At 52.5% G+C, this 14,661-nt stretch overlaps 1 protein-coding gene across 2 annotated transcripts in view; it reads left to right on the plus strand.

Annotated features, from left to right (window-relative positions):
* Window positions 1–9,833, plus strand: part of PNKD (PNKD metallo-beta-lactamase domain containing) — a 72,876-nt gene extending 63,043 nt beyond the window's left edge. For both annotated transcript variants that reach the window (XM_061384685.1, XM_061384693.1), the window contains 8 exons: window positions 3,650–3,765; window positions 3,884–3,996; window positions 4,581–4,639; window positions 5,252–5,344; window positions 5,708–5,871; window positions 6,564–6,650; window positions 7,557–7,672; window positions 7,899–9,833. In XM_061384685.1, coding sequence (XP_061240669.1) covers window positions 3,650–3,765; window positions 3,884–3,996; window positions 4,581–4,639; window positions 5,252–5,344; window positions 5,708–5,871; window positions 6,564–6,650; window positions 7,557–7,672; window positions 7,899–8,072 — 922 coding nt within the window. In that variant the 3' untranslated portion in view covers window positions 8,073–9,833. The remainder of the gene's footprint in view (window positions 1–3,649; window positions 3,766–3,883; window positions 3,997–4,580; window positions 4,640–5,251; window positions 5,345–5,707; window positions 5,872–6,563; window positions 6,651–7,556; window positions 7,673–7,898) is intronic.
* Window positions 9,834–14,661: the final 4,828 nt, after the last annotated feature.

The following is a 14,661-nucleotide window of genomic DNA, read 5'->3' on the forward strand; positions in this document are numbered from 1 at the left end:
CACAAGGGAAGCCCAAGAGTACTGGAGCGGGTAGCCTATCCCTTCTCCAGCAGATCTTCCCGATCCAGGAATCAAACCAGGGTCTCCTGCATTGCAGGCGGATTCTTTACCAACTGAGCTATCAGGGAACAGTATGTTTGTTTATTTATTTATTTGGCTGCCTCGGGTCTTAGTTGTGTTGCACGAGGTCTTCATTGCATCTTGTGGGATCTTTCACTGTGGTGCAAGGACTCAGTTGTTGTGGTGTGAGGGCTCAGTAGTTGTGGCCTGTGGACCTAGTTGCTCCATAGCGTGTGGGATCTTAGTTCCCCAACCAGGGATCAAACCAGAGTCCCCTGCTTTGCAAGGCGGATTCTTAACCACTGGCCCACAGGGAAGTCCCTTGACAGTATGTTTACTGTCCTGTCTGTCCTACTAGAGTAGAAGCTGCAAGAAAGCCGGGACTGTGCCTTACCCGCTGTGTGCCCAGAGCAGGCTAATAGCAAGGCCTCACTAAATATTGTGGAATGAGTGAAAGTAGGAAGTGGTCGAAATTAATTTTAAAATAAAACAAAAACAGGACCCATAAAAAACAGTCATGAAGACTCCTAAAGGATGGTAGAACCCCTCCACAGCGCATTCAATTTCCCAACTGAAACAAGTGCTCAGGCACACAGAGCTGGGACAGCAGTGATTCACCTTCAGCAAACTGTTACGGAAACATGCTTGCTGCTGCTGCTAAGTCGCTTCAGTCCTGTCTGACTCTGTGCGACCCCATAGACGGCAGCCCACCAGGCTCCCCCGTCCCTGGGATTCTCCAGGCAAGAACACTGGAGTGGGTTGCCATTTCCTGCTCCAGTGCATGAAAGTGAAAAGTGAAAGTGAAGTCGCTCAGCTGTGTCCGACTCTTAGCGACTCCATGGACCGCAGCCTACCAGGCTCCTCCGTCCATGGGATTTTCCAGGCAAGAGTACTGGAGTGGGGTGCCATTGCCTTCTCCGTGGAAACTGCTTGGTTTTGATCAAATTGCTTGCAGACAGATCAGCTTGCCCTTCCCAAAGGGCCCTCCCCTTGCCCCTGCCCCTCACAGACACAATAAACCTCTGTAGGGATTTGGGGTCCTTCATCCAGCATCCCAACTTCTACTTTTCTGTCTCAGGCTTGATCAGCCAGAATCCCACCCCCATTACCGCCTTGCTGTGTAAACCTAAACACTGACCAAACCCACCCACAGCCTAGCCTGTCACTCTCCTGTGAGCCCAGGGCCCAAGATGGCTCATTCTTCACAGGGCCCAGTATAAAATGGCATTTGGACCCTCTTGCTCAAAAAGCAAGAAAGAGGTGCCACATCCGATACGAAATTATGAAGACTTTCCTTTGTTCTACAATCTCTTTCTCTTGACTTGCCATGATGTTTTTAATTTGCTACTTAATGTCATTTGAGTAGGGGAACATTTAAAATGTTAATTATTAGCATGAATTGTGCCATTCATTATATATCATGCAATGTCAATTTTAAATGCAAATATAAGAACACTTGGGGCTTCCCAGGTGGCTCAGTGGCAAATGAATCCACCTGCCAAGCAGGAGATGAGAGTTCAATCCCTGGGTCAGGAAGATCCCCTGAAGGAAATGGCTACCCACTCCAGTATTCTTGCCTGGGAAATCCCATGGACAGAGGAACCTGGTGAGCTACAGTCCATGGGATTGCAAAAGAGCTGGACCCGGCTTAGCGACTAAACAGCACCAACAGCAACAATAAGAACATTTAAGTTATGTGTGGGATCACTGAAACTACGTAGCTCACACTTCTTAGCCTGCACACAGATATGTGTTATGTTCTTACCAGAACAGTGGAAGTGTGGGGCAGACCTAACTCAGCTGTTTTTGTTTCACTTCTTGATGCATAGCACATTCTCAGCTCTCTCTACTTTCAGCTTTCCGATGAACGAGGAAGAGCTGGAAAGAAAAGGACAGATCCGTCGCCTCTTTCCTTTCCTTTCTGTAACAGCATCATTTGCAGCACTAATGGTAGGATTATACATAAGAAAGGATGTGGTAGGGTTCCTGTGTCTCTTAGAACACCATTGCCTCTTGATGCATTTTAAGCAAATTCCTTTTTTTATATAAGATTTTTTTTTTTTAATGTGGACCATTTTAAAAGTCTTTATTGAGTTTGTTACAATATTGCTTCTATTTTACGATTTGGTATTTTGGCCACAAGGTGCATGGGATCTTTGCCTCCCAACCAGGAATCGAACTCACAACGCCTGCATTAGAAAGCAAAATTTTAACCACTGGACCACCAGGGACATCCCACAAGCAAATTCTAGTTTGAACCCAAAGTGTGGCTCACAGGTCAGCTATGCTAAGTCCCTTCAGTCGTGTCCGACTCTGTGCGACCCCATAGACGGCAGCCCACCAGGATCCCCCGTCCCTGGGATTCTCCAGGCAAGAACACTGGAGTGGGTTGCCATTTCCTTCTCCAATCCATGAAAATGAAAAGTGAAAGTGAAGTCGCTCAGTCATGTCCGACTCTTATCGACCCCATGGATTGCAGCCTAACAGGCTCCTCCGTCCATGGGATTTTCCAAGCAAGAGTACTGGAGTGGGGTCAGCTAGTGCCCTCCAGCCCTTTACTCATAGAGGTACACTCACTTGTCTTCACCTTGGGTCTTGAATTCCCACACATAGAGGGTCCACCAGAATTCTGTGCTCATGGCCGTGGTGAACACGGTGTGTGAAGCAAGGTCAGGGCAGCAGGGACCGAGCAGACACGTGTGATGTGACGTGATGATATGTGCATCACCCCTGCCCATGTGCACGTTCCGTTGTCCCATCAGACTTCACGTTCAAGACACAAGTTCAAAGAGAAAATCATTAAGGATTTCAGGATGGTGACAGCAGAGCGTCATGCCCAGTGTGGGGCCCTCTGTGACTGCCGGGTCACGCATCTGTAAAGCTGCCCTGTGTGCCAGAATCCTGTATTGGGGGACTCTGTCACTCACGAGTCCCCTCTGTTCCACGTGCCCCCTTTTCACTGTGTAGCCTAGAACGTGGCAGGTAGAGGGAGGGAGTGTGGTCAAACCATCCAGCCTCACTTCTGCTGGCTTCCTCCACCAAAGAGCCAAGCAGAGCTTTCTATAATTTCCCTAAGTGAACCCTGCTGTCTGCTGTCTCTGGGCCTGGGCCTATTGTTTCCTCTACCCTAGGGGTTCTCAGCCTTGTGGTCTCTGGGCCAATAGCATCAACATCACCCGGAGCTTGTTAGAAATACAGAATCCTGGGCCCCACTCAAGCTGTCTAAGACTCAAAACGCTGGGATGGGGCTGAGGAATCTGGCCTTCAGTAGGTCCCACGCGTGACTGCGACGCACCGCTGCTCTGCCTGAAATAGGGTTCCCACCTCCTTGCGGCTTCCTAACTCCTGTACTGCTTTCACTGAATAAAGCCCTTATCCTCAGATCTCTTCTGTGAATTCCTCAGTTCACATCTGGCCTGATGAGCTTTGAGCTTGGGGTCTGTCTGTTTCATTTTGCATCTTTGTCCTGAGTCCTGAGCAAGGCAGACAGTCGGCACACGACAAGTGGCGGTGGAGTTGCACTGGCGCAGGGGGTGACCGAGGCAGTGGAGACGTGGGGCCTGGGCTGAGCAGACGTCCCGCCCCGCAGGTACAGCCTCTACACGCGCACCCGGCTCGGGTACCTCTTCTACCGCCAGCAGCTGCGCAGGGCTCGGAATCGCTACCCCAAAGGCCACTCCAGAACCCAGCCCCGCCTCTTCAATGGTGAGCTCTGGCTGCCCCAGGCCAGCAACCGCCCCAGGCTGTGCCCACCCACCCCATCTCTTTCCCCCAGTGGATGGGCTACCTGCCCTGCCCCCCAACCCACATCTCTGTTTCCCAGGAGTGAAGGTGCTCCCCATCCCCGTCCTCTCGGACAACTACAGCTACCTCATCATCGACACCCAGGCCCGGCTGGCTGTGGCTGTGGACCCGTCAGACCCTCAGGCTGTCCAGGTGAGGGGAGGATGAGGGCAGTGGGACCTGGGCTCACCTGGGGGGCTGGCAGCTTCTTGCTAGAGAGAGGCTGACCTTGCTCTCTGCCAGTGGGAGGTGCCCCCTCCATGTGCACGCACACAGCACACCCTGACCACCACAAACACACGTGACCCACTGGGGAAGGGTCAGTGTGCAGGGTGTGGCCGGGGGAGGAGGGGAGGACAGCAGTGGGAGAATCAGAGCTGGAGGGAGAGTGGTGCTGACCCGGGGCTGTGGGTCTAGCCAGCTTCCTTCTGCCTCTTCCTCTCTGTGGCCCCCTCTCTGAACCTTGCTTTTCTTGCCTCTGTCTGTTGTGTTTGGGTCCCTTCATCATTCTCTCCATTTCTTACGTCTCTGTGTACATGTACCTGTGTGTCCACCTGCTCTGCCAGTCTCCCTCCACCCTGTGCCTGTGCTGAGGCTCAGGTGCCCCCCTTTATCCAACCCCCTCTTCCCTACCCCCTTCCCATTCTCTGGCTCCATCGCCTTCCCCACATCTCTCCCTGCTCTCCTCTCCACCCAGCATCCCGATCCCCAGCCTGACTACCTCCTCTCTCCCCCAGGCTTCCATTGAAAAGGAAGGTGTTAACTTGGTTGCCATTCTCTGCACCCACAAACACTGGTAAGGGGCTGAGGTGGGAGGTCTGAGTGCAGATCATCTTCCCTTGGCCGGCCCTGGCTCCGCTGGGCTTTCCAGGACTGGGACCCATGAGAACAGACTGGGCTATGGGTCAGGGCTCAGGCTGGGGGGCACCATCCTCATGAAGTCACTGGGGCACCAGGGGAGGGGGGGAAGAGGGAGGGACGGGTCTCCCCCTCTTCTACTTCCCAGGCTCCTGAAGCACCAGAGAAGGGCAGGGCAGGCATTTCTCTTTCATTCCATGGGCATGTCTGCTGGGCATGGGCAAACCTTGTCATCTCTTTCATCCAGGGAGGTTTTAGTCCAACAGGGGAGACAGCCCTGTGGGAAAGTATACAAACAATAACAACTGTGCAGCCAACACAGGGTTTGGGGGGCAGGGGCACTGGGTGGGTATGATGAGATCCACGTGGAGGAATTAGAGGGCAGGACGACAGCTTGAACAAAGGTCTGAAGTGGAGCGGATGGCTTGGTTCAGTCCAGGAACCAGGAGTCGCAGGGCTCAAAGCCCTGGAGATGCTTTGTGAAGAAGGAGGCTAGGAGGCCCAGTGCAGTTGCCCCTTAAAGCCCCTGTCTGTCTGTGCCATCCTACAGGGACCACAGCGGAGGGAACCGCGACCTCAGTCGGCGGCACCAGGACTGTCGGGTGTATGGGAGCCCTCAGGACAGCATTCCCTACCTCACCCAGTAAGTCCCTGACCCAGGGGTGGGATGGCCCTGTCCTTCACCCTCATCCTTCAGTTACGTGTTTCAGGGCTGTCAGCAGTTGGATCTTTGCTGATGCCCTTCTTGGCCCTTCAAGGGCAGATCACAGCCCATCTGAAGCATAACACTGTCCACCCCACAACTGATCCAGCCATAGTCCCCCAAAGAGGAAGCAGGAGGGCTTGAATCTGAAGCACTGGGCACTGAGGGGGCCCATCTTTCCCTGGTGGGGAAGCCCTGCTCCTGCACATCACCTATCCCCTTGGGCCTGGGCGGTGCGGGGGAGGGAAGAGGAGCATGGCCCAAGTTTTAGTGCCTTCTCTCCACTGTTGCCTCCCTCCTCAGTCCCCTGTGTCATCAAGATGTGGTTAGCGTGGGACGGCTTCAGATCCGGGCTCTGGCCACCCCGGGCCACACACAAGGCCATCTGGTCTACCTGCTGGACGGGGAGCCCTATGAGGGTCCCTCCTGCCTCTTCTCAGGGGATCTGCTCTTCCTCTCTGGCTGTGGTGAGTCCCCCAAAAGGGAAGGGGGAGTGCAGGGATGAGAGGGAGGAAGAGAGGCCAGGGCAGGGGCCTGAGGACAGCCGCAGCCCCACGCAATGCACGGAAACGTTGGTTTCCACACACGTGTTGCCTTAGCAGTTATTCCCACCTTTGTTACCTCGATTTTTCTTTCATATCCTCATGACATCCCAAAGGGGATGGATGGAATGAGGTGAAGCCTATAACTGAGTACTGACCTCAAAGAGCATTTGTTTCCATTGGGTGGAGCCGGGTTCTATGATAGAGTGACTGGCAAGACCAGTTACAAAAACCTGAGAACCCCTGAGTGACAGGGTGATCCTGTGGGTGGGGGATCACCAGTCCCAGGCAGTGCAGGCAAAGAAGGAGGTGCTGTGTGGAAAAGCGCAACCTTGCCTGGAGTGGGCCTGGGGCCACAGAACTCAGCCTGGAGGCTCCACACCCCCTCTCCCCCCACGTGTCAGTCTGTGCCCTCAGACAGGCCCAGCTAGGGCTGAATGTTTGGGTCCAGCTCCCAGGGGGAGGGAGGGATCGATGCCAGACAAATGGGCATGGCAGGGGCATGGGTGAGGGCTGGTGGTCAGCCCCAGCTATACAGGGGGGTCCCCAGCCCTCTCCATGGACCTTACCCTGCTGTGTGATCCTTGTTCCTCACACATACCCGCTGACCCTACCAGGACGGACCTTTGAGGGTACTGCAGAGATCATGCTGAGCTCACTGGACACCGTGCTTGGGCTGGGAGACGACACTCTTCTGTGGCCTGGTGAGGTTCCCCTCCATCTCTTCCCAGCCCCTCACACACCCAGAGTCCCAGCCGACCCAGTTCCTGACCCAGAGGTGACACAGCTCTGCCTCCAGTGGCTCCTGGGAGCCATCTCCAGCAGTGGGGGCAGACTCCCTTCTTTCTGGAGCACTGGCTGTGTAAGGCCTCTTATGTCAGCTGCCCCTGGCAGCCAGCCCACAGCCTCTGGGGAGCCCTGTAAGCCCCAGAGTGTCCCCATGGGATGGCTGATTTCTCATAGCCAGAGCCTAGAACAGAAAATAGCCTTTGCTTAATGAGGCGCCTTAAATCCACTCTGAATGGATCATTACCTGTGTCCATCACACCCACACGGCACACCCATCATCCATATGCATGTATGTGGAATATCCATCCATACATACATACATGCATGGGTACATTGCGTATCTGTAGTTTCTAAAACACATCCACTAATATCTCAGTCAATCCTCAGAACATATGTTCATCCATTCATTCCATTCAACAAATACTTTGTTGAGCACCTAACGAGCACCAGGTCGTGATCCCAGCCCCAGGGACACATAACGTTCTAGTGGCATTATTATTTTCCCCACTTGCCAAAGGAGAAAACGTTGGCTCAGAGAGGGGCCATGACTGACTGAGGTTGCACAGCTGGGCAGAACCAGCAGCACTAGAATGCAGGTCTTCTGGCTCCAGGTCTGTGGTTCCCCCCCCAATTGCTTCTGCAGCGTCACTCGTGGCTGACTTGTGTTTACAGAAGCGGCTCCTTGTGGTTGGGCTTTTTCTAGAAGCACTATCCCTCCTCCTCAGTTGTTAGGTACCCATTGGCCTGGGAATGGGAGGACTTTTCCTGACCATAACCTGTCTCACTCTGCCCTGTGTCTCGACCCCCATGGCCATCCTTAGGCCACGAGTATGCAGAGGAGAACCTGGGCTTTGCAGGCGTGGTGGAGCCCGAGAACCTGGCCCGGGAGAGGAAGATGCAGTGGGTGCAGAGGCAGCGGATGGAACGCAAGAGCACGGTGCGGGGCTTGGGTCCAGGAGGGGCCGGGGGCATTCCCCAGAGGGATCCCATCTCTGCTGAGCCAGGCCCTGCAGGCCCCTCCCCAGAGCTCTGGCCTGTTTGGCACAAGGGCCTTCCAGTGAGAACTCCTGAACCCCAGGATGGGGCAGGAGGTGGGGAGGTTTTCCTGGTTGGATCCGTTTTCCAGATCCTCCCCACCAAAGCCCGTGTCTCTCCTCCCACAGTGCCCGTCCACCCTGGGGGAGGAGCGCTCCTATAACCCGTTCCTAAGGACACACTGCCTGGTGCTGCAGGAGGCTCTGGGGCCAAGCCCCGGCCCCACAGGCGATGATGGCTGCTCCCGGGCCCAGCTCCTGGAGAGGCTCCGCCAGCTGAAGGACCTGCACAAGAGCAAGTGACCCCACCCCGGCCCAGCCCAACCCACACACCGCGGTGGGGAGACCGCCCATCATCGCCCACACCACACCATCCCTCTCTCTGCTACCACCCCACCTCCATCAGCTCGTCAGCGGGCACCACCCGGACACTGGTCAAGGGCAGAGGAGGGACAGGCGAGGAGACCCTGAGACCGAGAGGAGGCCGGCTGACGGAAGGCTTGGGGACTCCACAGGGTGAGGCTGAGTCACCAAGGGCAGAGCTGACACTGGGAGTTAGTTCCCCCTGTTCCTGCCACGGCAGTGAGGACGCAGAGCCCTTGCTCTCGCTGCAGCCTCTGAACTCAGGGCAGCAGGAGTCCCGAACAGGGTGAGTCCATCTTCCCCTTCCTCCCATCCACGGCTGGGAAAGAAACTCGCTCCCCCAGATTGGCCTGAGGTGAGGTGCTTTGGAAAAGCAGTCACTCAGAGGGGCACCTGGGCTCTGGTTTTCTGAGCCTCTGCCCCTCCTCCCCCAGGCATTTTTGCACAAGAGCAAGGCACCCATAAGAGCAAGGCCACCCCCGCCCCCACAAGGGCATTTTTTTTAAACAGAGCCATTTCTGAGAAAGAGGAAAGGGCTGGAAGCCTGGCTGTGGACAATCTGCCTCTGTGACTCCCCTGCTGCCTGGAAGGGGGAGAGTCCCCGTTGCCAAGGAGACACCAGGAGGCTGGGACTGGAGGCCCACGGTCATGTAGGTCACACATGCTCCCTGCACAGCTGGCCTGGTCCTGCCCGCTGGCCTCTGCCCCTGCCCTGGGCCAGCAGGGCCCCTCCTTCCTTGGGGACCAGAGAGCCATTGTCCCCCAGGTCCACTGTGGTTTTCTCATTGTGGCCCTTATTCTTAGAAACTCCTGCTTCATCCTCAACCCTTGCCCCTTTCAGTTAGTGAAGCCATTCATCTGGCCCTTTGCAATTGGCCAACAACATCGCCTTGTCATTTCTCATTTGCCCTTGGCCCCATCCTGGCAGGAGCAGGGGGTCTACACAGCAGAGAGCAGAAATCAGAAGTCCAGAAGTGGACAGCTCTCGAGTGAGTGGCAGCTTCTAGGACCCCGGGTCCGGGCCTTTCCCCTCTGCTCAGCCCTCCCTCAGCTCAGCTCCTCCTCTGGCCTTGGGTCCAGGTCCCTTTGGGGCCACAGTGAGGACAACGATGGTCCTCAAGCAGGCGTACCTGGGGTCAGCCAGGAGCCTTCTCTTCCTGGGTGGAAGCCTTCCCTCAGGCTCTGCTCCCCACTGGGGAGCCCCCGAGATGCCCCTGCCCTCAGTTTCCCTCATCATCCTGCCTCTGCCTCCCTCTCCGGCCACAGTCTCTGGTACCAACTCTAGCAATACCGCCAGAATAGTCAGAGCTCCCCGCCCCTCCAGACCTGCAGTTCCTGCCTCTGTGCCTTCGCTCCTGCTGTTCCTCAGAATGGAATGCCTTTCCCTTGCTCCTCCTGCCTTGTCTGCCTGGCAAACACCTAGTCATCTCACCAATCCCCCTCAAGGTCCCCCTCCTCCAGGAAGTCCCCCCTCGTCCTCCCATGCCCCTCCCCCTCCAGGCTACCTCTGCTCTTTGTCAATGCTTCTCTTGCAGCACTTATCACACTGTATTTTACTTGTTTACACATTTGTCTCCCCCTTCTCGACTGTGAACCCTTCAGGGCATGGACTTTATCTTATGCATCTCTGTATTTCGCGCCTAGCACGGTGCCTGGCACACAGTAGGCGCTCAATAAATGTTGAATGAATGAATGATTTAACCAAGGCTTGGTCCCTCAGTGGGCTTGTCTTTATTGCTAGCTCTGTTTCCCTCTCTGGGTTACAGTTCTTGCTTGCTCAGAAGGACTGCACTTCTAGAACTCTGGGCAAAAACAAAGCTATAAATATATCCTTCCATGGCTCATGAGGATTTGTTCAGGGTTTATGATTTGCTTACCTTGGTGTTTTCCAAAGCTTGAGATGCACAGATGCACCGCTAGCTGCAGGGGAAGTGGTTTTACATGGTCACCACCCAGGCGTGAATATGCTTCAAGGACAAGGCCTTGGCGCTGACCCCTCTTTAAGGCCCTTTAAGGCCTCTGCAATTAACAGCCGGACTCGTCTGTTAATTGTTAAACAGGTCGGCTGTCAAGCCTGGCAGCTATCTTGAGTTAAACTTTAACAACATAATTTTGTGTTCCTTGTATTTATCCTCAGGGTCAATATTTTTGACAAGTGACACCAGTTTTCAATTCATGTAGGTGATTAAAGGTACAGGCATATCTCATTTTACTGTGCTCCACTTTAGGGTGCTTTTCTGGTAATTGCATTTTTTTTTACAAATTGAAGGTTTGTGACAACCCTGCATTGTCAGATGATGGTTAGTATTTTGATCAATAAAATATTTTAAATTATACTTTTAATTAAGGTATGTACCATTTTTTAGACATGATGCTGTTGCACACTTTACAGACTACAGTATAGTGTAACATGTGTTTCCCTGGTGGCTCCGATGGTAAAGAATCCACTTGCAATGAGGGAGACCTTTGTTCAGTCCCTAGGTTGGGAAAATTCCCCTGAAGGAGGGCATGGCAAGCCACTCCAGTATTCTTTCCTGGAGAATCCCCGTGGTCAGAGGAGCCTGGTGGGCCACAGTCCATGGAGTCACAAAGAGTTGGACACGACTGAGCGACTAAGCACAGCACAGAGTGTAATAAAACTGTTGTGTGCACTGGGAAAAACATTTTTTATGTGACTCTTTGTTGCGACATTCATTTTATTTTGGTGGTCTAGAGCTGAATCTGCAATATCTCAGAGGTGCGCTTGCGTTATTGAAACAGGAAAATATGAAATACAGGTGACACTTGGCTATAGCAGAATTCTTGAAGGTGACCTTGTTGTGGCTGAAGACTGGGAAACACTGGCTTAGCTCCACATTTCTTTGGGCCCAAGTCAGAGTTTTCCCACCCCTGGTAGTACCTCGGCCTCCCATCTTGGTGTCCCTCACCCTGAGCCAAGGACCTTGGCACTGGCTCCCGACCCCATCCTGGCTCAGGGTTGCACCGGGGTGGGATTGAGGGAAGAAGAGGTAGTCCTTACCTTCCTGAAGAAGGGCGAGTCTCTGCTCTGTAACTGTCTCTTGACGGGCCAAGCCCCAGGGCCAGGTCACTCTGGGTGTGCCCAGTTTTGAAGGACAGATGGTGACGGTTCTCTAGGGCTTAGTGAAGCATTTTCCCGCAGCCTTGGCCAATCCTCCCACTGGGGCACCCGTCCTGAATGACGGCACGTGCTTCAACTGGAACCAGCACTGACCAGCAACAACTAGGACACCTGCTCTTTGTCTGCAGAACACCAACAGTGACAACTCGTGTTAAGAGATCTGAGTTCTAGTCCCAGCTCTATGACTTAACATCCAAGGACCTTCATCTCAGTTTCTTCATCTTCCGATGGAGACAACTTTGAATGAGACAGAACCTTTACTGTGTATGTACTTTCAAGTGCAAGTGACACATGCTCGATAGAAAGGGGCTCAAACCAAAGGGGAAATTTATCAGCTCATGAAGTTGAGAAGTGTGGGATCACATCATGGTAACTTCAGGCATGGCTGGATCCAGGGATTCAAAAGCAGTTTCGTCATTCAGCTCTGCTTTCTTCTACATTGATACCATTCTCTATCAGTCTTTTTCCCTGTAATGGAAAGATTTTCTCTAGAAGTTCCAGGTTTACAGGCTACTAGTTCATCAACTAGGTTTACAAGTTAATAGCAGAACCTCTAATAGTCCCAGGGACTGAGTTTCATTGGTTCAGTTTGGATCATGTGCCCAACCCTAATCTATCATAGGAGTTAGGGGAATGGGCTTCTCTGACTGGCCAGGTTCAATGACATGACCACACCTAGAAAGCCAATGTCAGACTCAGTTGAAAAACAGTGTACTGGGAGTGGGGAAAGAGTTCCTCAGAGGAATAGGGGGTCTGACATCAGAAGTGATGCAAAGCAAAATCATTAACAATCACCAACAAGTCCACTTATTTGGAGGCTATTAGAAGAGTTAGATGAGAAAGGCATATAAAGTCACTTTGGAAAATGCTACGTCTGATTTCTGGTGCTGTGATTCATTATATGAGAAGAAATAGAGGTAGACTCATGGCCTCACAGGTATTTGAATACTGCGTAATTTTAAAAATAACCTGTAAGCACCTCCATCTTTTTCCCCCTAAATCACAGTCTCTTTCTTTCTAAATCACAGAAAAAGAAAAAGGGAGGGGTATGTTAAGTGGGCAGCCTTAGAAGTTCCAGGGAAGGACAGAGAACAGGATAAGTTGTAGATGTGAACTTGAAAAGCCCTGTGTGTACACTTGTGTGTATTGGGGGAGGGGGTCATCCTAGTCCTCCAAGGCCCTGGCCACAAATGGAGTCTTTGGAAGCAGGTGGAAAGCTAACCCTGATGGTCAGTAAACCCTAGGCTTGGGCCAAAGCAGGGACAATGTGGGAGAGAGAGGACTCGGACTGGTCTGGATTTGAATACAGACTCTGACCAACCATGGGTAGCACCAGACAGGGGATTTCTGTCTCTTAGCCTTCTTCTGGAGTGGCTGGGGAGCCAAATGAGATGCACATAGGTGTTCCATGAATGGTAGTCTCTTCTTCCTCTTACTGTTCTTAAAAAACATGCTGCTGCTGCTAAGTTGCTTCAGTTGTGTCCGACTCTGTGTGACCCCATAGATGGCAGCCCACCAGGCTCCCCGTCCCTGGGATTCTCCAGGCAAGAACACTGGAGTGGGTTGCCATTTCCTTCTCCAATGCATGAAAGAGAAAGTTGCTCAGTGAAGTTGCTCAGTCGTGTCTGACTCCTAGCGACCCCATGGACTCCTCCATCCATGGGATTTTCCAGGCAAGAGTACTGGAGTGGGGTGCACTTAGCGCTAGTCTATCAGGGACAAGAGGACTTCCCAGGTGACGCTAGTGGTAAAGAACCCGCCTGCCAATACAGGAGACCTCAGAGACATGACATGGGTTCGATCCCTCGGTCGCCCCTGGAGGAGGGCATGGTAAGCCACTCCAGTATTCTTGCCTGGAGAATCTCATGGAAGAGTAGCCTGGCGGGGGATCACAGAGTCGGACACTACTGAAGCAACTTAGCACACACCCACAGTCTATCAGAGACAATAGGGCAAAGTGATTAAGAACATGGACTCAAGCCAGCCCATCTGGGATGGAGTCCACATCTTCCATTTATTAACTGGGTGACCTTGGGCAAGTTACTTAACCTTTCTGTGCCTCCACTTTTCATCTGTCCAATGGGGTTGATGCTCACACCACCTGAGAAGCTGATTGGAAGGATTAAATGAGTTACACCCTGTAGAGCTGGGCACATAGGGCACCCTCTCTGCAGCAGTGGCTGTTGTTTAGTAGATGCCCACCCCAGCCACTGGGAGGGCACTGGCCATCCATGCTACAGGCTCAGAGAGGCCAACCTGTCCAACACAGCTGCACAGCTAGTACATCAACTTCTCCAGAGCATCCTTCCACTGGTCTATCAGGCCCTAAGCAGCAGTGGTAACAAGGGTCCTTAACAGATGACTAAGAAAATAGACAAGAAACTGGATGTTGATCCTTCTGTGAGTCTACGGCCATACCACCCTGAACGCGCCCGACCTCATCTGATCCTTCTCTGATCCACCTTGCCAACTTGCTCTTTCCCCTAAACGACTAGGAGGAAACAGCCAGAACCAAGGGGAAGAGAATTGGGGGAAGTGAGAGAGCTCCCCGCAGGAGGCGGGAGCCTGTCAGGACAGGTAACTGGGGGGTTCTGTGCAACTGGAGAGCCTGAGCAAGGGGAGGTGAAGGAGAGCGGGAGTGACAGGAGAAAAACTCTAAGGAGTAGAGGGCTCAGGGAGCAAATTTTCCCTCAGGCCAGGAGTCCAGAACAGCAGGGATACGGGGATGCAATAAGGAGGGGGACTGTGTTCAGTTCAGTTCAGTGAGCATCCCTTAAGGAACAAAAAATAGCAGTTTGCCCTTTTTTTGACCTTGCAGCATGGCATGTGGAACCTCAGTTCCTGGACCAGAAAGTGAACCCATGCCCCTTGCAGTGGAGTCTTAACCACCGGACTGTTGTGGAAGTCCCTGCTTCTTCTTCTTTTTTTTAAACTTTGCCTAATAGAAAAGATTTTGTTAAACTTTATGTAATTCACACATGAAAGCAATAGGTTTGTTTTAAATAATCTTTATTATTTTTATTGAGATACAATTTATATAATACAAATGACACCCTTTTAAAGTATACATATGTGCAGTTTTGCAGCTACTGCCAACAATCTAATTTTAGAACATTTTCAACACTCCCAGAAGAAACCCTGGGACCTTCTGGTGTCAGGTGTCTGCCTGCCTCCACGCCCCACCCTTCCCCCACACCAAGCAACCACTGGTTTATTTTCTGTCTCTATAGATTTGCCTGTTCTGGGCATTTAATCATATAAATGGAATCATACAATATGTGGTCTTTTGTGACTGGCTTCTTTCACTCAATACATTTTCAAGGTTCAAGCATATTATGGCATGTGTCAGTACTTCACTCTTTTTTACGGCTGGACAATATTCCATTATAT

This window comes from Bos javanicus, chromosome 2 (genome assembly GCF_032452875.1).
Source record: "Bos javanicus breed banteng chromosome 2, ARS-OSU_banteng_1.0, whole genome shotgun sequence".
In the NCBI taxonomy this organism is placed as follows: domain Eukaryota; kingdom Metazoa; phylum Chordata; class Mammalia; order Artiodactyla; family Bovidae; genus Bos; species Bos javanicus.